This window comes from Rhinopithecus roxellana, chromosome 8 (assembly GCF_007565055.1).
Source record: "Rhinopithecus roxellana isolate Shanxi Qingling chromosome 8, ASM756505v1, whole genome shotgun sequence".
Lineage (NCBI taxonomy): Eukaryota > Metazoa > Chordata > Mammalia > Primates > Cercopithecidae > Rhinopithecus > Rhinopithecus roxellana.
The window spans coordinates 42,771,255-42,789,256 of record NC_044556.1 but is presented as its reverse complement, the minus strand read 5'-3'; the positions used below and the strand labels follow the sequence as shown (position 1 = coordinate 42,789,256).

Below are 18,002 nucleotides of genomic sequence, written 5' to 3'. Positions count from 1 at the left end.
AATGAGCAGTTGCTGGTCTAGAAGCTTCTCAGCCTAAACTTTATTTCAGCATTTTTCTTTCCCTCTGAATTCAGCCATGAGGCCATCCTATCAGCTTTAGGCTCTGTGGGATCCTTGAGAGAGTTCCCCTCCAAGGGACGGACAGATGGTCCCCTTCACGGTCCTTGTGGTTGCTCAAAAGCCAAGCACTAGTTTCTTTTTTTCTTTCCTTCCTTTCCTTCCTTCCCCTCCCTCCCTCCCTTCCTTCCTTTTGTTTTCTTTTTCTTTTTTTTTTTCCAGGCAGGGTCTCACTGTCATCCAGGCTGGAGTAGCGGCCCCCAATCACGGCTCACTGTAGCCTGGGTCTCCGGGACTCAAGCAATTCTCCCACCTCAGCTTCCCTAGCAGATGGGACTACAGGCGTGCACCACCACACCCAGCTAATTTTTAAATTTTTTATAGAAATGGGGGGGTCTCACTTTGTTACCCAGGCTGGTCTGGAATTCCTGGACGGAAGCAATCCACCCACCTGGGTCTCCCAAAGTGTTGGGGTTACAGGCGTGAGCCACTGCCCCTGGTGTTAGTTTCTGTCTGTCAAGTCAGGAGGGCAGCCATGCACGTTCTGATGTCTACGGACCACCTGTGGCCCAGACCGTGTGTCGGGTGTTTAGGTGCCATCCACAGAACCTTCCTAATAACCCTGGTCAGCATAGGCATTCTTATCTCTGACAGGTGAGGAAATGGAGACTCAGATTCTGAACCAAAGTCGCAGACACAGTAGATGGTGGGTCTAAATGGGGACCCAGGTCTATCTGACTGCAAAGTCCAAACCGTTTCCTTGCCTCTGCTCCAGCCTGTGAGGAGCAGCTGGGCAGAGAGACTGTGCCTTTACGGTGGTGAGTCTTCCGATGCCCAAGCCTCACCCCAGACCGATTAAATCAGAATCTCTGGAGACCCGACCCAGACATTGGTGGGTTTTAGGGCTCCCTCCCGGCTGATTCCAGTGGGCAACCAGGCTACCAAGCACTGCTTTACCATAAGGGTAAGAGTCACATCGCCTCCTCGAGGACTCTCCAGGTGTGCCTTTCACAACGTAATCCTGTTCACGAAACCAAAAATCAAAACAAGTGCCCTTTTCTCATCAACAGAACCGGGAGGAAGGGCTCTGATGGGGCTGGCTGTCCCCTGTTCTCCCCGCTCAGGTGCGACGCTGTGGCAGGAAGCCACCCCCTCGGTCGGCCGGTGCGCGGGGCTGTTGCGCCATCCGCTCCGGCTTTCGTAACCGCACCCTGGGACGGCCCAGAGACGCTCCAGCGCGAGTTCCTCAAATGTTTTCCTGTGTTGCCAGGACCGTCCGCCACTCTGAGTCATGTGCGAGTGGGAAGTCGCGCTGACACTGAGCCGGGCCAGAGGGAGCGGAGCCGAGCGCGGCGCGGGGCCGAGGGACTCGCAGTGTATGTAGAGCGCCGGGCTCCTGCGAATGGGGGATTGCCCCCGGAGACTGAGCCAGCCTGCCCGCCCACCGCCCCGCCCCTGCCGCCCGGTTCCCACCAGCCTGTCCGCCTCTGCGGGACCATGGAGCGGTAGCCGAGGAGGAAGCATGCTGGCCGTCCGCTGCGCGCTGCTGGCTGCCCTGCTGGCCGCGCCGGGGGTGGCGCTGGCCCCAGGGGGCTGCCCTGCGCAGGGTAAGGGCTTCGGGCGCACCTGGAGGGCTGGGGCAGCTGGCGGCTGGGGGAAACCGCCGTGGCCACCGCAGTCTGGGGGAGGTTGGAGGGAGGAAAGGAGGCGCGACGTCTCGCCTTTTCTGTGGCTGCCTTGAGGCCCGGCGGGCACCTAGCTGTGTGGTCGCGGGCAGTAGCTATTGCGCCCCCTGCTGCGCTTGCTCCCTTGGCCCAGAGCTCTCCCCGGAATGCCCTGTGAAGCTGTGCGGGAAGCTCCCTAAGGTCAGTGTATAGGACTGTGTCCTTGCAAACCTGACTTTCCTTCCCAGTGCCCCCATGAGCCTTTACACAACCGCGAACCAGTTTACTCTAAGGGGAGACGGCCCGAGAGGGCGCGCCCCAGCTGGGTGATGAACCCGCCTGGCAAGTCCTTTGTATCAGCAGCGCCCCTCTTCTCCCTCTGCATTGGGGGTCCACCTCGCCTTGTCCTCTCCCGACCCCCGCGGGTGCATGTGTGGATGACAGTGCCCTGACTGTGAAGGGACTGACATCATGGGCGCTGAGTCACAGATCTTCCCGCTGCACGGAGTCAGTTCGGCAGCCACCAACTCTGGGAAGCCAAGTGCCCCAGTCCTGGGAATTGAGTCGGGAGGCTGGCAAGGGAATGAGACCTCCTGGGGCTGGCACATGCTGGACTCCCCTCCAGACAAGAGAAGGAGCTGTGAGGGAGAGGGCAGGGGCACTTGTTGCTCCTGTTGACAGTAATCTGCCCCTGGCAAACCAGGCTTTTCTTGGACTCTGGCCGCATGCCCAGCTGTGTGTCTAGTCTCTCTTCTGGAAGAGCTGGGCAACTGGCTCTCCAGAGGTTTATTTTAGGGTCCATGTGCTTCTTTGAGGACACAGCAGAAAACTAAGGGGCAGCTGACAGGCTTCTGGAACAGCTGACGAGGCTGGGGAGGCTGAAGGCTAAGACTTTCAACCACTAGATCACACTGCGTTCCAGTCCTAGGTGAACACTGATCTCTCCCTTTGGGAAGGTGACTTTCTGCAGCTAGAGGCTGAGCTGGAGTGTCTGAGGCTCTCTTTGCTATTTGGATGGTTGTGGTCCTTATGATTGGAAGAAAAAAGGAAGGGATTCCTTTTTAAATACACATTTATAACTCTTGCCAGTAACAGCCACTGTTGATTGAGGCACCCATTCAATGTTTTCTAATCCTCCTCTGTATCTACATATAACTGTTTGAAAGAGGAGACTGAGGTTCAGGGAGGTTGGGAAGGCAGGTTGTCAGGCCCGGGTGGTGGAGGCCGACCCCTCCCATGGCTCTGTGCTCCAGCGTGATAGATGTCTAAGACTCTCAAATATAGAACTAGATCAGCAGGCAGAGTTGGGGGCATTGGGGCAAGCTGAGAGTCACTTTTGTCTGGCTGAGTGCTGGGGCAGAAAAGGCTGAGGGAGGGAAGTGGAGGCCCAGGCTTGCCCATGGTGGTGTTAGAGGGATGCAAGACAGGTTTCAGGCCTTGGATGGCCTCGGGAGCAAGCAGGGCTCCCTTGGCTGCCTCTGTTGCTGTCACACAAGCCCAGGGCTCCTGCCCCAGGGAGGTTATTGTTACTGCTGTAGTTGCCACCACCTGTTGCTCCTGAGTGGATGCTAGGCCCGTCCAGGGCAGCCAGTTGCAATCAGTTTTCTGTTTCCCTGGTGCTCAGGAAGGTTAGGAGAGGAGGTCTCATGACCTGGACAGCCCATGAAAGGCAGAACTGAGAGACTGGAGAGGAAGTGAAAGTCCTCCCAGCTCAGAAGGAAAACGCAGAGAAGTAGAAATACCCAGCTCCTCTCCCACACCCACACAGACTCAGCCCACAAACTGGAGAGTAAAAATAAAGAAATCATACAGGAAGCATGGAGCAAATGACTGTGAGATGTTTCGCTTTAGAGAAGTGAGGAGCAGAGGGGGAGCAGAAGCTGGAGTTGGCTGAGAGGGGAAATCCGCAGGTACAGCCTGCGGGGCTCTTAGAGCCCAGAGATTTGTTTTCCTGGGGATCAGCTACCGCCCACACACCCTGTAGCTGCCAGGACTTCTCAGGTGTGCTCATTGTCTCAGGGCCTGGACTAGCTGGGACTTAGGCTTCTGCCATTTCCAACACTCTGGTGCTGGAAGGCTGGACTTGGGTGACTCAAGTTCCCTCTTGCTACTGCAATGCAAGGAAAATACACAAAAGAAGTATGTATACCTTTAAGTATCTCAAAGACCTATCTCAGCTTCTGAATTTCCTTCTAGGGCAACCTCTTCCTGCCCCCAGTACCCACATACATGCCTAGCCTCATCCTAAATCAGTATTTCTCAAAAGCTTAGTTCTGAGCCTAGCACCAGATTTGGTGTGTGTGTTGGGTGGGAGGGCTTGGTAAACATGATGAGTTTTGAACCCTAACCCAGATTTATTAAATAAGAACACCTGGGAGTGAGGCCTGGGGCATGTCATTTTAAACAAACTGCCCCTCGTGATTCTTAGGGACTGTCAGTTTTGAGGACAGCTTCCTAAATGGTGTCGTTGAGGAGCTGAATGAAGGCCCTCCCTCCTCGGGCTCTCTGTTGCCAGAAATCTCTCCTTGCTTTGGCTTGCTGCTTGTTTATTCATTGCAGCAAACATTTCTTGAGTCCGTGTAAAGCCTGTGAGGCCTGTGTAGGATCAGCTATGCAGACTCCACCCTAAAAGGAGCCTGAAAATGGTCATGGGTAAATCCTGAGAAGGGCTGAGAAACCCCAGACTCTGACCGGGCCACTCGGTACCAACTACCCGTGAACAGATTGTCTGGCTTGGGGTGGGGGGTGGTTAGAAAGAGGAAGTTCCTTTGACTGAGGACCAAGATCCCAAGGCAGCAGACACACTGATCCTGACCCTGAGCCTCATCTCCAGCCCTTAGCAGCAACAAATACTCCCCTCGCTGGGTATTCGTAGATTACACAAAGTAACCTAGGTGCTCACTGCTGAAAATATACACTCCCTTCCCCACTCTCCTGAATCCCTAGCCCACCAGGCCTGGAAGCCACAGACCCAGCAAGCAACCTAGTTTCCAGTCACTGAATCTAGTCTGGATTGAAGCTGTGCTCTGTAATACGGTAGCCACTAGCCACGTGTACCTGTTTGAATTTGAATTATGCCAGCTCAGTGACTCACGCCTGTAATCCCAGCACTTTGGGAGGCTGAGGCAGGAGGATCTCTTGAGCTCAGGAGTTGGAGACCGACCTGGGCAACAGGGTGAGATGCTGTCTCTACAAAAATATTTTAAAAAATTAGCTGGGCACAGTGACATGAGCCTGTAGTCCCTGCTACTCAGAAGGCTGAGGTGGGAGAATCACTGGAGTCCAGTCTACATGGAGCCATGTTTGCACTACCGAACGCCAGTCTGGGCGACAGGAGACCCTGTCTCCAAAAAAAAGTAAATTAATTTAAATGAAATCAAATAAAAATCTTAGTTTCTTAGTTGCACTAGTCACATTTAAAGTGCTCAACAGTCACCTGTTCCTAGTGGCTACTGTACTGAACAGTGCAGATACAGATCTCTTCCATCATTGCAGAAACTCCTACCAGACAGTGCTGGGCTAGAGTGTTAGTCAGTTTCTTCCAGAGGTTTTCTGCTTTCTTTTTCCTTTATCCCCCTCTACCTGCTGCTCTCCTCCACCTGAACACAGCTCATTTTGTGTAGGTAATGGCTAAGGCCTGCAAGCCAGACACATCTCTGCCCTGCCCTGCCAAGTAAAAATTATAAGACCTTGGGCAAGTGATTTAACTTCTCTGAGAGCCAGTGTTCTAAAAATAGAAATAATTGTATTACCTTGAAGGGTGGTTATGAAGATGAGATGAGCTAAGTAAGGTATTAAATAGAGTGTTTACAGAAGTCGCTAGCGCACAGCAAGTGCTTAAATAAGTGTGGGTAATCATTCATTCACTCCAAAAACATATTTTGAGCTCCTGCTCTGTTCCAGGCATGATTCTAAGAGCTGGAGATACACGGTGAATAAAAGAGACAAAAATCCCAGGCTTAGTTGAGTTTCCTTCTAGTGTGGGAGACTGTTAACGGGACGTAAATTAAGTATGTGGTATGCTAGCGACTAGTGCTAAGGAGAAAAACTAAAGTCGAGAGGAAGACAGGCCCCGTGTGTGTTTGTGGCAGGGTGGGGTGGCAAGGTGCCTTAGATGGGAGGCCAGGGAAGGCCTTGCCGAGAACATAATATTTGAGTGAAGAGCTGAAGGAAATATACAAATCTTTAGATTGCCTATATGTCCGTCTTGGGCAGGAAAATTCTTGCCTCCTCTTTAACAATGTGTACCACCTGAGGATGTGTTATGTTCTGGAGCAGAGGGCTCTGTGGATGCCCCTGCCCTGGAGAGGTATCTCTGAGGTAACAAGTCCTTGGCCCTTTAGCTCCTTGAAATCTAGCAGAGGGAAGTGCTAAATACCAGGTCATTAACTGCAAGTCTGCAGGTGGGATCCTTGAGGGCTGGAGTAGCAAGGGGAAGGTGGCAAAGAAAAGCCTTTTTTATTTTTTGAATACAGGATGTTACTCCTGTAGACCTCTCACCTCAGCTTCCTGAGTAGCTGAGACTACAGGCGTGCACCACCACGTCTGGCTAATTTTTTGTATTTCTAGTAGAGACAGGGTTTCGCCATGTGCAGACTGGTCTGGAACACCTAGGCTCAAGCAGTTCACTCGCCTTGGCCTCCCAAAGTGCTGGGATTACAGGCGTGAGCCTTTGTGTCCAGCTGGGAGGTTTTTTTGTGTAGTTAATCTGTGTTCTTTACCCTCTCCTCTTGCCTGGGATCTGAAGAGGTCAAAAGTCCCTGGCAAAGGCAGAGGCTTTTCTGCCACTGAGTTCAGGCTTGACGTTAGCTGGACCTCAGCAGCCTCCCCCACTCCTGCTCATCCCTTGCCAGCTCTGTCGGGTGGTTTGTACCCTTAGGAATGTGCCCCTGAGGCCCTGCATCCAGCCTATTCTCCCCAGCACCTGTTCTCTGAATCAGTTCCCACTCCACTTCCCAACTGCTTTCCCAAAAAGCATCTTTTGGTCTTCCCTCTCTATATGATGGTTACAATAACTGTTAACATTTATGGTGTGTCAACTGTGTGCAAGTAGCTGCGCTAGGCCCTTGGCATCTGTGATCTCATGTAATCTTCAAAACAGCCTCAGGTGAGAGGTGTGCTGGCCCCATTGCATAGATGGTGGGCTGCAGGACAGGATGAGAGGCCAGTTTTGCACATATGGAAACTGAAATGTCTTTTGTTTTCATTTTCGTTTTTGTATTGAGACAGAGTGTCTGTCTCCCAGGCTGGAGTGCAGTGACGTGATCTTGGCTCACTGCAACCTCCACCTCCTGGGTTCAAGCGATTCTCCTGCCTCAGCCTCCAGAGTAGCTGGCGTTACAGGTGCACAACACCACAACTGGCTAATTTTTGTATTTTTAGTAGAGATGGAGTTTCGCCAGGTTGCCAGGCTGGTCTTGAACTCCTGACCTCAAGTGATCTGCCTGCCTCGGCCTCCCAAAGTGCTATAGGATTGCAGGCGTGAGCCACCGCGCCTGGCCGAAATGGAAATGTCTGCTAGACAATCAAGAGAGGATACTGAGAAGGAGTTGGATATGGGAGTCAGAAATTTGGGGATGAAGACTGAGCTTGAGAGGTAAATGTGGGAGTCACGTGCTGGCAGATATTATTTCAAGCCCTGAGAGTGGCTTAGGTCCCCCACGTCTATTCATAGGACTTTTGGTCAGGGGAATGTTTTACAATCCACATCACTATAAATGAATTTCCTCTGTCTCTCAGAGAGGCAGCTGAGGTAGCAGAGAGAAAACAGCTTTGGGGGCAGGCAATCCAGGCCTGTCTCCTCATTAACTGCTTCACCAGCTAGGGGACCTTTGGGCAAGTCACTACAAGCTTTAAAGTATAAAATGCTTTTTGAGGCCGGGTGTGGTGTATCATGACTGTCATGCCAGTGCTTTAGGAGGCCAAGGCAGGAGGATCACTTGAGCCCAGGAGTTCGAGGCTGCAGTGACCCATGACAGCAACACTGCACTCCAGCCTGTCTCAAAAAGAAAAAAAAAAGAAAAAGAAAAGTATAAGATACTGTAACAGACAAAAATGCATGCTTGATAAATGTTATTGATCCTAAGAGTCATTTTTTTTTTTCTTTGAGACGGAGTCTTGCTCTGTCACCCAGGCTTGAGTACAGTGGCGCGATCTTGGCTCACTGCCACTTCCGCCTCCCAGGTTCAAGCAATTCTTCTGCCTCAGCCTCCCGAGTAGCTAGGATTACAGGCATGCACCACCAAGCCCAGCTAGTTTTTGTATTTTTAGTAAAGATGGGGTTTCACCATGTTGGCCAGGCTGGTCTCAAACTCCTGACCTCGTGATCCGCCCACCTTGGCCTCCCAAAGTGCTGGGATTACAGTTGTTCCCTTTTTGCTCTTACACACCCTGCTGTGGGGAATAACTTTGCATATGCCTCTTGTTGTGTGAGTGCAAGTACTCCTGCAGGATATATTCCCCGAAGGGGAATTGATGGGCAAAGGCCATGAGATTTGTCATTTGGAGAGAATAGAAGTTGCACCAATTTATACTTCCAGCAGCGTTGTGAGAATACCTGTGTCCCTACGCCCTTGCCAAAAGTGTGCTATTAACCCGGTATCTACACAGACAATGGCTTCTGTGTGGAATTAATTTGCATTTATCTTATCTGAATAAGATTGCATGGGTTTTTTAATGTATAACCGACATTTGCATAATCTGCTATGACCTGCCTGTTCATATTCAATGCTAATTTTATTTTGATTGGGTCATTGATCTTATTGTTTACAGGAGCTCTTAACATATTAACATGTCATACATGAGTTGCGTATTTTTCCAATTTGTCTTTGACTTTTTTTTGGTGATGGGGGTGGTTTTTGCCATGAAATTTCTCTGTCTCTCTTTCTCAGGGTCTCACTGTGTCACCCAGGCTGGAGTGCAGTGTCATGCTCATGGCTCACTGCAGCCTCAATTTCCTGGGACTCAAGCGATCCTCCTGCCTCAGCCTTCCGAGTAGCTGGGACTACAGGCGCACACCACCACACTTGACTAGTCTTTGTATTTTTTGTAGAGACGGGATTTTGCCATGTTGCTCAGACTGGTCTCAAACTCTGGGTTCAAGCAATCCTTCCTCCTTGGCCTCCCGAAGTGCTGGGATTACAGGTGTGAGCCACTGTGCCTGGCTGCAGATTTTTTTTTCCAACTGTAATTGAATTTACCAGTCTTTTTTATTGCTTCTGGGTTTTGTATCATACTTAATAACATCCTTCCCATTCCAATATTTTATTTTATTTATTTTTTTAGAGAAGGTCAATCCACCTTTATTGGAGGAAACCTTGCACTGTAACTGTTTTAAATAATGTGTGCCCTGCCCCACCCAGTGCCTGGTGGGCTCAGATGATCATCTCTAGCTGCCGGGCATACTCGGTGACCTGTTTGGCCAGTTCTCTGGAGGGAATGGTAATGTCTTCCGACTCCTGCTGCTGGCTGGCAAAACTATATTAGTTGTTGGGACCCAGGACCCACCCTCACTTCTTGGTGTAGTCGGTCATCTTTTTGAGTGTGTTGAAGAAAAGGATCTGGTGGCCTCGGTGAAAGGGATTTTCTCATAGGCTTTCTCAATGCACCCAGCGAGCTCATCCCTGATGGTGTTAAGCAGGATGTCGATGAAGAAGGTGTAGCTCTCGGTGGGGATGTTACCCTTGGCCAGGAACACTTTGTTGTAGCTGCCCTCCATCAGGTATTGCTCCAGCGGCACAGGGTGTTTGATGTAGACATTGGTCTGGATGTCCTTGGCAGGCAGCCACTCCAGCTCTGTGTGGAACTCAGCCACCCGCTTCTGGGACAGCAGGAAGAGGAGGTTGAGGCCCAAGAGCTGGTGCATATAGGCTGACTCGGGAAGCTGTTACTTGTAATCAAAGTAGCAGCACTTGGGCTGGGCCATGTGGCGCTTGAAGGAGGGGATGTCCTTGCATAGGATGCTCCACTGGCCCCGATCTCCAGTATGTCACGGGCTAGAATGAGCTGCTGTTTGGTCAGCTTGGTCCCTGTGGTTGGCAAGAAGTTGAGCTCCAGAAGAACTAGCTTGAGGCAGCCCAGCCCTTCCCTGCACTTGCTAAGGTTGGGGCTTTTATGGTTCCACTCACCCTTGAGTTGCTTGTACTTGCCATCTGCAGTCTGCAGGACAGGGCCCTAGGTCGCCATGGGCCCAGAGCTCACGGCGCTGGCTGCACCGTTCACCTCCCCTCATTCCAATATTTTGAAAGATTCTCCTTTTCTGGTATTGTTAAGAGTTTCAAAAGTTTAAATATTTGATCCATTTTTGAACTTATTAATATTATGGATGAGGTATAAACTCTGACTCCAGCTTTTTCTTTCCAATTGTCACCTGACATCCCTTTACAGTTTATTGAATCCATGTTTCCCCCACCGATTTTCAAAGTTACATTTTAAATCTACCAAATTCCTGTATACTTGGGTTTATACTGCCTCTTGGCATAGTGAGTAGTTAAAAGCACAAAGTCTGAGGCCTGGTTGTCTGGACTTGAATCCGGGTCACCCCTAATTAGCTATATAACCTCAGTCTCTTCTTCTGTCAAATTGACTATTGAGAAGATCAAGTTAGTTAATCCATGCAGCACACTTAGAAACTGCCTGTATGTGTAGCAGGCACTTAGACTAACTTGTTATTTTTTTAATGTGGTAAAATACACATAATGTAAAATGTATCAGCCAGGTGCAGTGGCTCACGCCTGTAATCCCAGCACTTTGGGAGGCCGAGGCAGGCGGATCATTTGAGGTCAGGAGTTTGAAACCAGCATGGCCAACATGGTGAAACCCCATCTCTACTAAAAATACAAAAATTAGCCAGGCATGGTGGCGGGCACCTGTAAGCCCAGCTACTCGGGAGGCTGAGGCATGAGCATCACTTGAACCCGGGAGGCAGAGGTTGCAGTGAGCTGGGATCGTGCCACTGTACTCCAGCCTGGGCAACAAGAGTGACACTCTGTCTCAAAAAAAAAAAAAAATATATATATATATATATATAATAACGACTTTAAAGTATACAGATCAGTAGTGCAGACTGAACTCTTTTTTATTTTTATTAGTTCCGAACTTTCTAGTCTCTTAATTTGGTCTCCCTATCCCCATGTGCCAGTATTGCACTGTTTTAATTATGTAGCTTTATTTTTTTCCTTCTTACTTTTTTAGAGACAGGTCTCACTCTGTCTTATTTTTTTTAGAGACAGGGTCTCACTGTGTTGCGGAGGCTGGAGTGCAGTGTCTCGATCATAGCTCACTGCAGTCTTGAACTCCTGTACTCAAGCAGTCCTCTTCCCTTAGTTTTCTGAGCAGCCAGGATCACAGGTGAGTGACACCATGACTGGTTAATTAAAAAAAAAAAAGTGGTTTTTTTTTTTTTTATAGAGATGGAGTCTTGCTATGTTGCCTGGGCTGGTCTTGAACTCCTCGTCTCGAGAGATCCTCTCGCCTCAGCCTCCCAAAGTGTTGGGATTACAGGCATGAGTCACTGCACCTGGCCAAGTAAACTTTAGAGATTAATTAGGGAACATTGACGTATTTATAATGCCGAGTCTTCCTATCTCTTGGTAGGCCTGATGGGGCTTATTTATGAGGGAGGAGGAGCTGGGGCAGGAGAGCCCAACATTCAGGTCTCACTGAGGGGAGATGTGCCCGTGACACTTCCATTCGGAACTGCTTCCTTGACGGTGATGTGGCGTGAGCTGGACCAGTTTGTGCATGCATGTGTGTACCCAAGCTCATGGCACGTGGGGTGGGGAGGGGGTGGGGAGGGGTGGGGATGGCTCAGCAGTGATTGGAATGCAAGAGTGGGGACTTTGGGGCCTGTATGAAAAAGTGTTATGGCAGAGTGACACACCTACAAAAGAGTGTGGTCAGCATAGGTCTCACACTGGGTGAGTTTTCACAAACTGAACACACGTGTGGAACCACCACCCAGAATAAGAACTGAACAGAAGCATCCTCAGGGGAGCCCTAAATCCCCCATGCAAACCCCTGAAACCTCCCCTTACCCCTACCAGCTGCTCCATCCACACCTCCACATGACTTCTTAAATCTTCAGCTTTGCTGCCTCATAGCTAAAGGGATCAGGGAGGGGAAGCTGGGGAGTCTGTAGATATGGAATGGGGGTGCATACATCAGGTTCCTCCCTCTCCCTGCCCTCCAGAAGCACATAAAAAAATCTGACTGAGGGCCAGCCTCCCTGTTACACTCTGAGACTGTGCTCAGAGATAGAAGACAAGCCCTTTTAGGCCGTACTTCTGGGAAGGCAGAGGGCTGCGTGTTAAGCCTGGACTGAGAGTCCCAGAGCCTAGCTCCGGTCCTGGCGATACCATTCACTGCTGCGTGACTTCTGGGCCCTGGTTCTCCTCATCCACCAAAATGAGTAGGTTGGCCTGAGTCATCCTTAAGAGCCCCGAATAGCCTTAAAATAGCACTCCTCATCTCAGCACCCCACTCCCTGGCTGTAGCTTCTCACTGTCCCTTTTGGGACCAAAATCCTGTGTGTGTCCATCTGCAGGTACTAATGGCTTTCTTCTCAAGCCCTGCTGCGTCCTGCCTTTAATCTCTTTATTTCTCTATCTGCTCCTGGGGTTAGGTTGGGGCCAGGGAGTGGATTGTTTGCCCTCCTTAGATATCCTTTCTTTTTTTGAGACAGGGTCGCCCAGGATGGAGTGCAGTGGTGCGATCTTAGCTCACTGCAAACTCCATCTCCAGGGTTCAAGTGATTCTCCTACCCCAGCCTCCCGAGTAGCTGGGATTACAGGCACACACCACCATGCCTGGCTAATTTTTGTTTTTTTGGTTTTTTGGTTTTTTTTTTTTGAGACGGAGTTTCACTCTTGTTGCCCAGGCTGGAGTGCAGTGGCATAATCTCAGCTCACAGCAACCTTCTAGTTTCAAGCGATTCTCCTGCCTCAGCCTCCCGAATAGCTGGGGTTACAGGCACCTGCCACCACACACCGCTAATTTTTGTATTTTTAGTAGAGACAGGGTTTCACCATGTTGGCCAGGCTGGTCTCAAACTCTTGACCTTGTGATCTACCCACCTCGGTCTCCCAAAGTGCTGGGATTACAGGCGTGAGCCACAGCACCCAGCCTAACTTTTGTATTTTTTGGTATAAATGGGGTTTCACCGTGTTGGCCAGGCTGGTCTCGAACTCCTGATCTCAGGTGATCCGCCCGCCTCAGCCTCCCAAAGTGCTGGGATTACAGGCATGAGCTGCAGCACACGGCCTTAGATATCTTTTCCTCTAATTAGTTTATAATCTCTGAGAGTTGACCCAGGCTGGACCTTCTTGGACTGGAGCCAGGTGGTTATCTCTGATGCTGCCAGGGGAGGATTAAATGTTTTATCTCCTGAGTTGGTCACATGCACACGTGGGTCTCTGAGTCAGCTTTGAGCATTACCGGTTTATGGATCCAAAGGAACCTCCCTCCCAGACCCTCTCTCTAGCAGTATACAGTCCATGGTGTGGATGGGAGGAAGGCAAGGCCAAGGTAAATACTGACTCCGCCAAATACAAGACAAATACAAGCAGGTACAAGAAGTACAAATACATATGTGGGGGAGGGAGCAAGGGCCTGCCAGCCAGAGCTAGTCATCTGAGAAGAGGGGGTTGTGGACAGGTGGGGCTGGGAGCTGAGTCAGAGAGGGCCCCTGGGCCTCTGGTTAGAGCCTGGGAGCCTTGACTTGCCATAGCCTGGGGCCTTGCCTCTTCCTGGACAGTGGCCGAGGGTGCCCTCTGAAATGTTAAGGAGAAATGAATGGGCCCAGACGATGGGGTGACCTGGGGAGGACGCGAGATTTGGAGTCCAAGGGGAGGCAGTTTTAGGTTCTAACTCATCCTATACATGCTGCGGCTGTGGGGAAGGGAAAGAAGGGCCAAGGGCATGACTCCTGGCTCCTGAGAGTCCCTCGGTGTCCCATTAGGTTGGTAGCTGCAGTGATGGCACTGACCCCCCACTTATGCACACCCCTCAAGCCTCAGCATTCCCTTCCCTGGGCCTCTGAAGGGTAGAAAGATCTGAGAAGAGCGGGGAAGAGGAGAGGAAATTGGGAGAGGGGGAGAGAGAGGGTGGTGGGGAGCCCAGAGAAGGGAGCTGGGGGTGGAGTATGGAGAGCTACCTGGGCCAAAGAGGGAGAGGCTTTGGCCAGGCTCACCTGGGTCCAGCATGGATTCCCTCACGCATGAGCTGTGTGAATTTGGGCAAGTTCCCTAACTTCTCTGATCTCTTGTCGCCTCAACAATGAAATGGGGACAAGACTTCCTCCCTGGAAGACTTTTCGTTAGGAGTAGTGTGCTCGTAGGGAAAGCCCAGGGCTCAGGGTAAATGTCCCAACTCTAATGATTGTTATCATCACATCAAAGCCAGGAGCCAGTCTTGGTCCAAAGATGGAGAATGCAAGAACAGGCGACCAAGAGCCCTGGGACTTGTCCTAGCCCTCGTGGGAGCAAATTCTACATTTGTTTCCATTTGGATACAAGGTGCCCACAGGCCTCTCCTGGAGGCTTCTCAGCACCCACCTACTTTTAGATCAAGACCATTATTGCTGGCAGGGGACCTTTGGTTCTTCTGTGGCCCCATCTGAAATCCTATGCCTTTGCAACCCAAGAAGGTGGGTCAGGCTGGGGGGCCTCCTGTGCTGCCAGCTGGCCTGGGCAGCGGGGACCTGCGTCCCTGCTTAGAAACCGGGGTGGTGGGATGGGATTAGCAGGCACGAGCCAAGTCTATGTCCTCGGTGGCAGGCCAGGCAGCTGGTTCACCACTTACATAAACGGGGCCAGGAAGCTGAACTTGTTTTTGCTGGCAAGAGCCGTGGCAAGCTGCAAGAGAGTTGAGAAATATGTGTCTCCGTGTGCATGTTTTTCTCTGGTTATTGACATTTGCAAGTTTACTTGAAAAGGGGGAAAAAGTAGAAAAACAACAAAGCTGTTTGGGTTCCTTGCACCCAAACTTACATCCCAGTTAGGGAGGAACCCCACTTTCCCAGAGCTGTGCTGCAGGGTCCCTAGGCCAAGGGGTGTCTGGGCTATGGTGGGGGTCCCAGTGCCTCTGGGAGGGGGATTCCTAGGCCACCGGGACAGGGAGATATGGGCTTGCTTGCTGGGAGTTACTAGGACCTAAACTCTCTTTCCCTTGAGGAATGGGAGGCAAGGAAGGTTGTGGGAATTTTCCCTCCTCTAGAGCTCTCCAGGGAGAAAGAAGCATTTTTCTGAGGGCACTGGGATGATCTGGTCATCATCCTTCTCCCAAAGCCATCAACTACTAAAATAATAAATCCATAGATTAATTATGTGTTTTCAAGCTGAGTATTGTCTGCTTCTTGCCCTCTGAGAGCTAATGATTGGGCGCTATGGGATGCTAGACCGCAGGAGTGGGGGCCCGTGGGGGACCTACAGGTCACAGTCTGAACCCTCATTTCACAGAGAAGGCCAGTGGGCTCTGCCAGGGGCAGTGACGTGCCCTGGCTGCCTGTGAGTCATCACAAGACCAGGAATAGAACTCAGGTCGCCTGATAGCACAGAGCTATTTCCTCTACACCAAGGGGCCTCCCGCTTGTGGAGATGTACTTTATTTTATTTATTTATTTATTTTTGAGAAGGAGTCTTGCCCAGGCTGGAGTGCAGTGGTGTGATCTTGGCTCACTGCAGGCTTTGGCTCACTGCAGCCTCTGCTTCCCAGGTTCAAGCGATTCTCCTGCCTCAGCCTCCTGAGTAGCTGGGATTACAGGCGCGCACCACCGTACCTGGCTAATTTTTGTATTTTTAGTAGAGATGGGGTTTCACCATATTGGCCAGGCTGGTCTCGAACTCCTGACCTCAAGTGATCCACCCGCCTCGGCCTCCCAAAATGCTGAGATTACAGGCATGAGCCACCACATCCTGCTGAGATGTACTTTATATTAAAGAACAAATCAAGGCAGACTGTATGTTTGTGTCAGCCCAACCCCACACAATTAATAGTCAGTGATTAAACTGACCAGACCAGACACCAAGTGCCATTGACTGTTGAGGAGGAGCTTGGGGGTTTGTTTTCGGGAGGCAGTACTGCCTCCTTTTGTGATCTTAGTCCCAGGTGAGGTGCTTCCTTGTCCTCTCTGCAGAATCCCATTCCTTCTTAGCCTGGGCTGAAGGTGCTCCCTCCCCATATGGGACCCTGGCCTTGCCGCAGTCCTTGGGTGCCCCTTCCTCCATCCTGCCTCTGTACTGCTTCATGATGCACAGGAGCCAAGGTGGGGCAGGGGACAGTCGGTTTTTTCTCAGGGAGATGGGAAGAGAACAGAAACAAGAAGCAATGGAATGCTCCTGTCCTGGAGGCTGGTGGGGCAGTGGGGAGAAGTGGGGAAGCCATTGAGCCTGCACATACTTTTGACAGGCTTGGCTCATGCCTGCCAATCCCATCCCACTGCCTGGGTTTCTGAGCAGGGACATGGGTCCCCACTGTCCAGGCTAGCTGGCAGCACAGGACAGCCTCCAACCTAACCCAGGCTCTTGGGTTGCAAAGGCATAGCATTTCAGAAGGGGCCACAGAGGAACCGAAGGTCCCCCTGCCTGTGGAGTCAGGCCTGATCTCCTTGAGGGTGCTAACACCCTCCATGTTCCCCTGTAGGTCCTCCTTCCCTCCTTACTGCGTTTCAGATACTCCAGACACCAGCCCTCCCCAGGACTCTCACTGTTTTTTTTTTTTTTTTTTTTTTTTGAGACATAGTCTTGCTCTGTGTCCCAGCTGGAGTGCAGTGGCACAATCACAGCTCACTTCAGCCTTGACCTCCCGGGCTCAAGTGATCCTTCTGCCGCAACCTCCGAGATAGCTGGGACCACAGACATGTGTCACCATGCCCAGCTAATTTTAGAGCTTTTTGGTAGAGATGGAGTTTTGCCATGTTACCCAGGCTGGTCTCAACCTCCTGGGCGCAAATGATCCTCCCATCTCAGCCTCCCAAAGTGTTGGGATGGCAGGTGTGAGCCACGGTGCCTGGTGACTCTCAATTCTTTTTTTTTTTAATTATTATTATTATTATTACTATTTTGGAGATGGAGTTTTGCTTTTGTGGCCCAGGCTGGAGTGCAATGGCACGATCTCAGCTCACTGCAATCTCCGTCTCCTGGGCTCAAGCAATTCTCTTGCCTCAGCCTCCCCGGTAGCTGGGATTACAGGCGCGTGCCACCACGCCCATCTAATTTTGTATTTTTAGTATGGGGTTTCTCCATGTTGGTCAGGCTGGTCTGGAACTCCCCACCTCAGGTGATCTGCCCGCCTTGGCCTCCCACAGTGCTGGGATTACGCCTGGTGACTCTCAGTTCTTAATGCCTTGCCTATGCTGTTCTCTCTTTATGGAATATAACTCCCTGTGGCTCCACTTATTAAACCCCCATCCATTTATCAAGGCCTTGATCGATCAAATCTCTCTTCCCCCTTTAGAATAATTGATCCCTCTTCTTAGTTCCCTCAGTATGTTGGAGACATTTATATCAGGTTGGCCTGTATTATAGATAGTTTTAAGTTCTAGGGCTTTGTGGGGTTTAAAGAAGATTACGATATGGAAAAGATGGGAAGGAGTGTCAGTGCATCGTAGATACTCAGTAACTTCAATATGGAGGTTTTTTTCCTGGATTAGGAACTTCTGAACTTGCACATCATGGGTGCGCAAAAATTATTGAATTCTTGAAGAAGAGACAGGCATAGGCTTGTAATCCTGGCTCTAAATGCTAGCAATTGCTCACGGACAAATGCTCTGTTGATTGTGCACTCTTTGCTAAATTTCAGAGTGTGCACCAGCCACGCCTTCGCCCCCGCCTGCCCGCCTGCCCGCCGTCTCCTGGGGCCTGCTATGCAAGGCCTGTGTCAGGCTAGCGGGGAGCATGAAAGCGACTGGGCATATCTCCCAGGAGCAGGAAGGACTGCTCTCAGGAGCCCCCTCCTCACCTGGTTCCCCATCGTATGTCTTCCTTTTGGCCCTTCTCTTTGGTAGGGCCTACTTAGGGAAGGCCCCAGCAGATTCCCAGGGAACAGAAAAACAGGGACAGATGGGAGGAATCAAGGCTGAGCCCAGGGATGGTGTCTTGTGTCCACTAGGGAATCAGGCCTACAGGGGAAGGCTGGGCTATGGGTGCAGAATTCAGTGACAGTGACAGTGAGAGAACTCAGCAGTGCAAGGGCAAAGTGGCACTATCTGGCCTGAAGGTGCTCAGAAGCTGCTTGTGTTGAAAAACCCACCCTCATCCCCCCATATCCCTCAGTGCCCACTGTGCT

General features: G+C 50.9%; 1 protein-coding gene and 1 pseudogene across 3 annotated transcripts in view; one reads left to right on the top strand and one right to left on the bottom strand.

The window, feature by feature from the left end:
• Nucleotides 1-1,117: 1,117 nt before the first annotated feature.
• Nucleotides 1,118-18,002, top strand: part of IL6R (interleukin 6 receptor) — a 73,836-nt gene continuing 56,951 nt past the window's right edge. For both annotated transcript variants that reach the window (XM_030937204.1, XM_030937203.1), the window contains exon 1: nucleotides 1,118-1,664. In XM_030937204.1, the coding sequence (XP_030793064.1) occupies nucleotides 1,460-1,664 (205 nt within the window). In that variant the 5' untranslated portion in view covers nucleotides 1,118-1,459. The remainder of the gene's footprint in view (nucleotides 1,665-18,002) is intronic.
• LOC115899138 lies at nucleotides 9,095-17,687 on the bottom strand (annotated as a pseudogene). Its single transcript, XR_004058815.1, has 2 exons — nucleotides 17,676-17,687; nucleotides 9,095-9,941 (listed from the first exon to the last, which is right to left on the bottom strand). The product of XR_004058815.1 is annotated as a 26S proteasome non-ATPase regulatory subunit 8 pseudogene (transcript).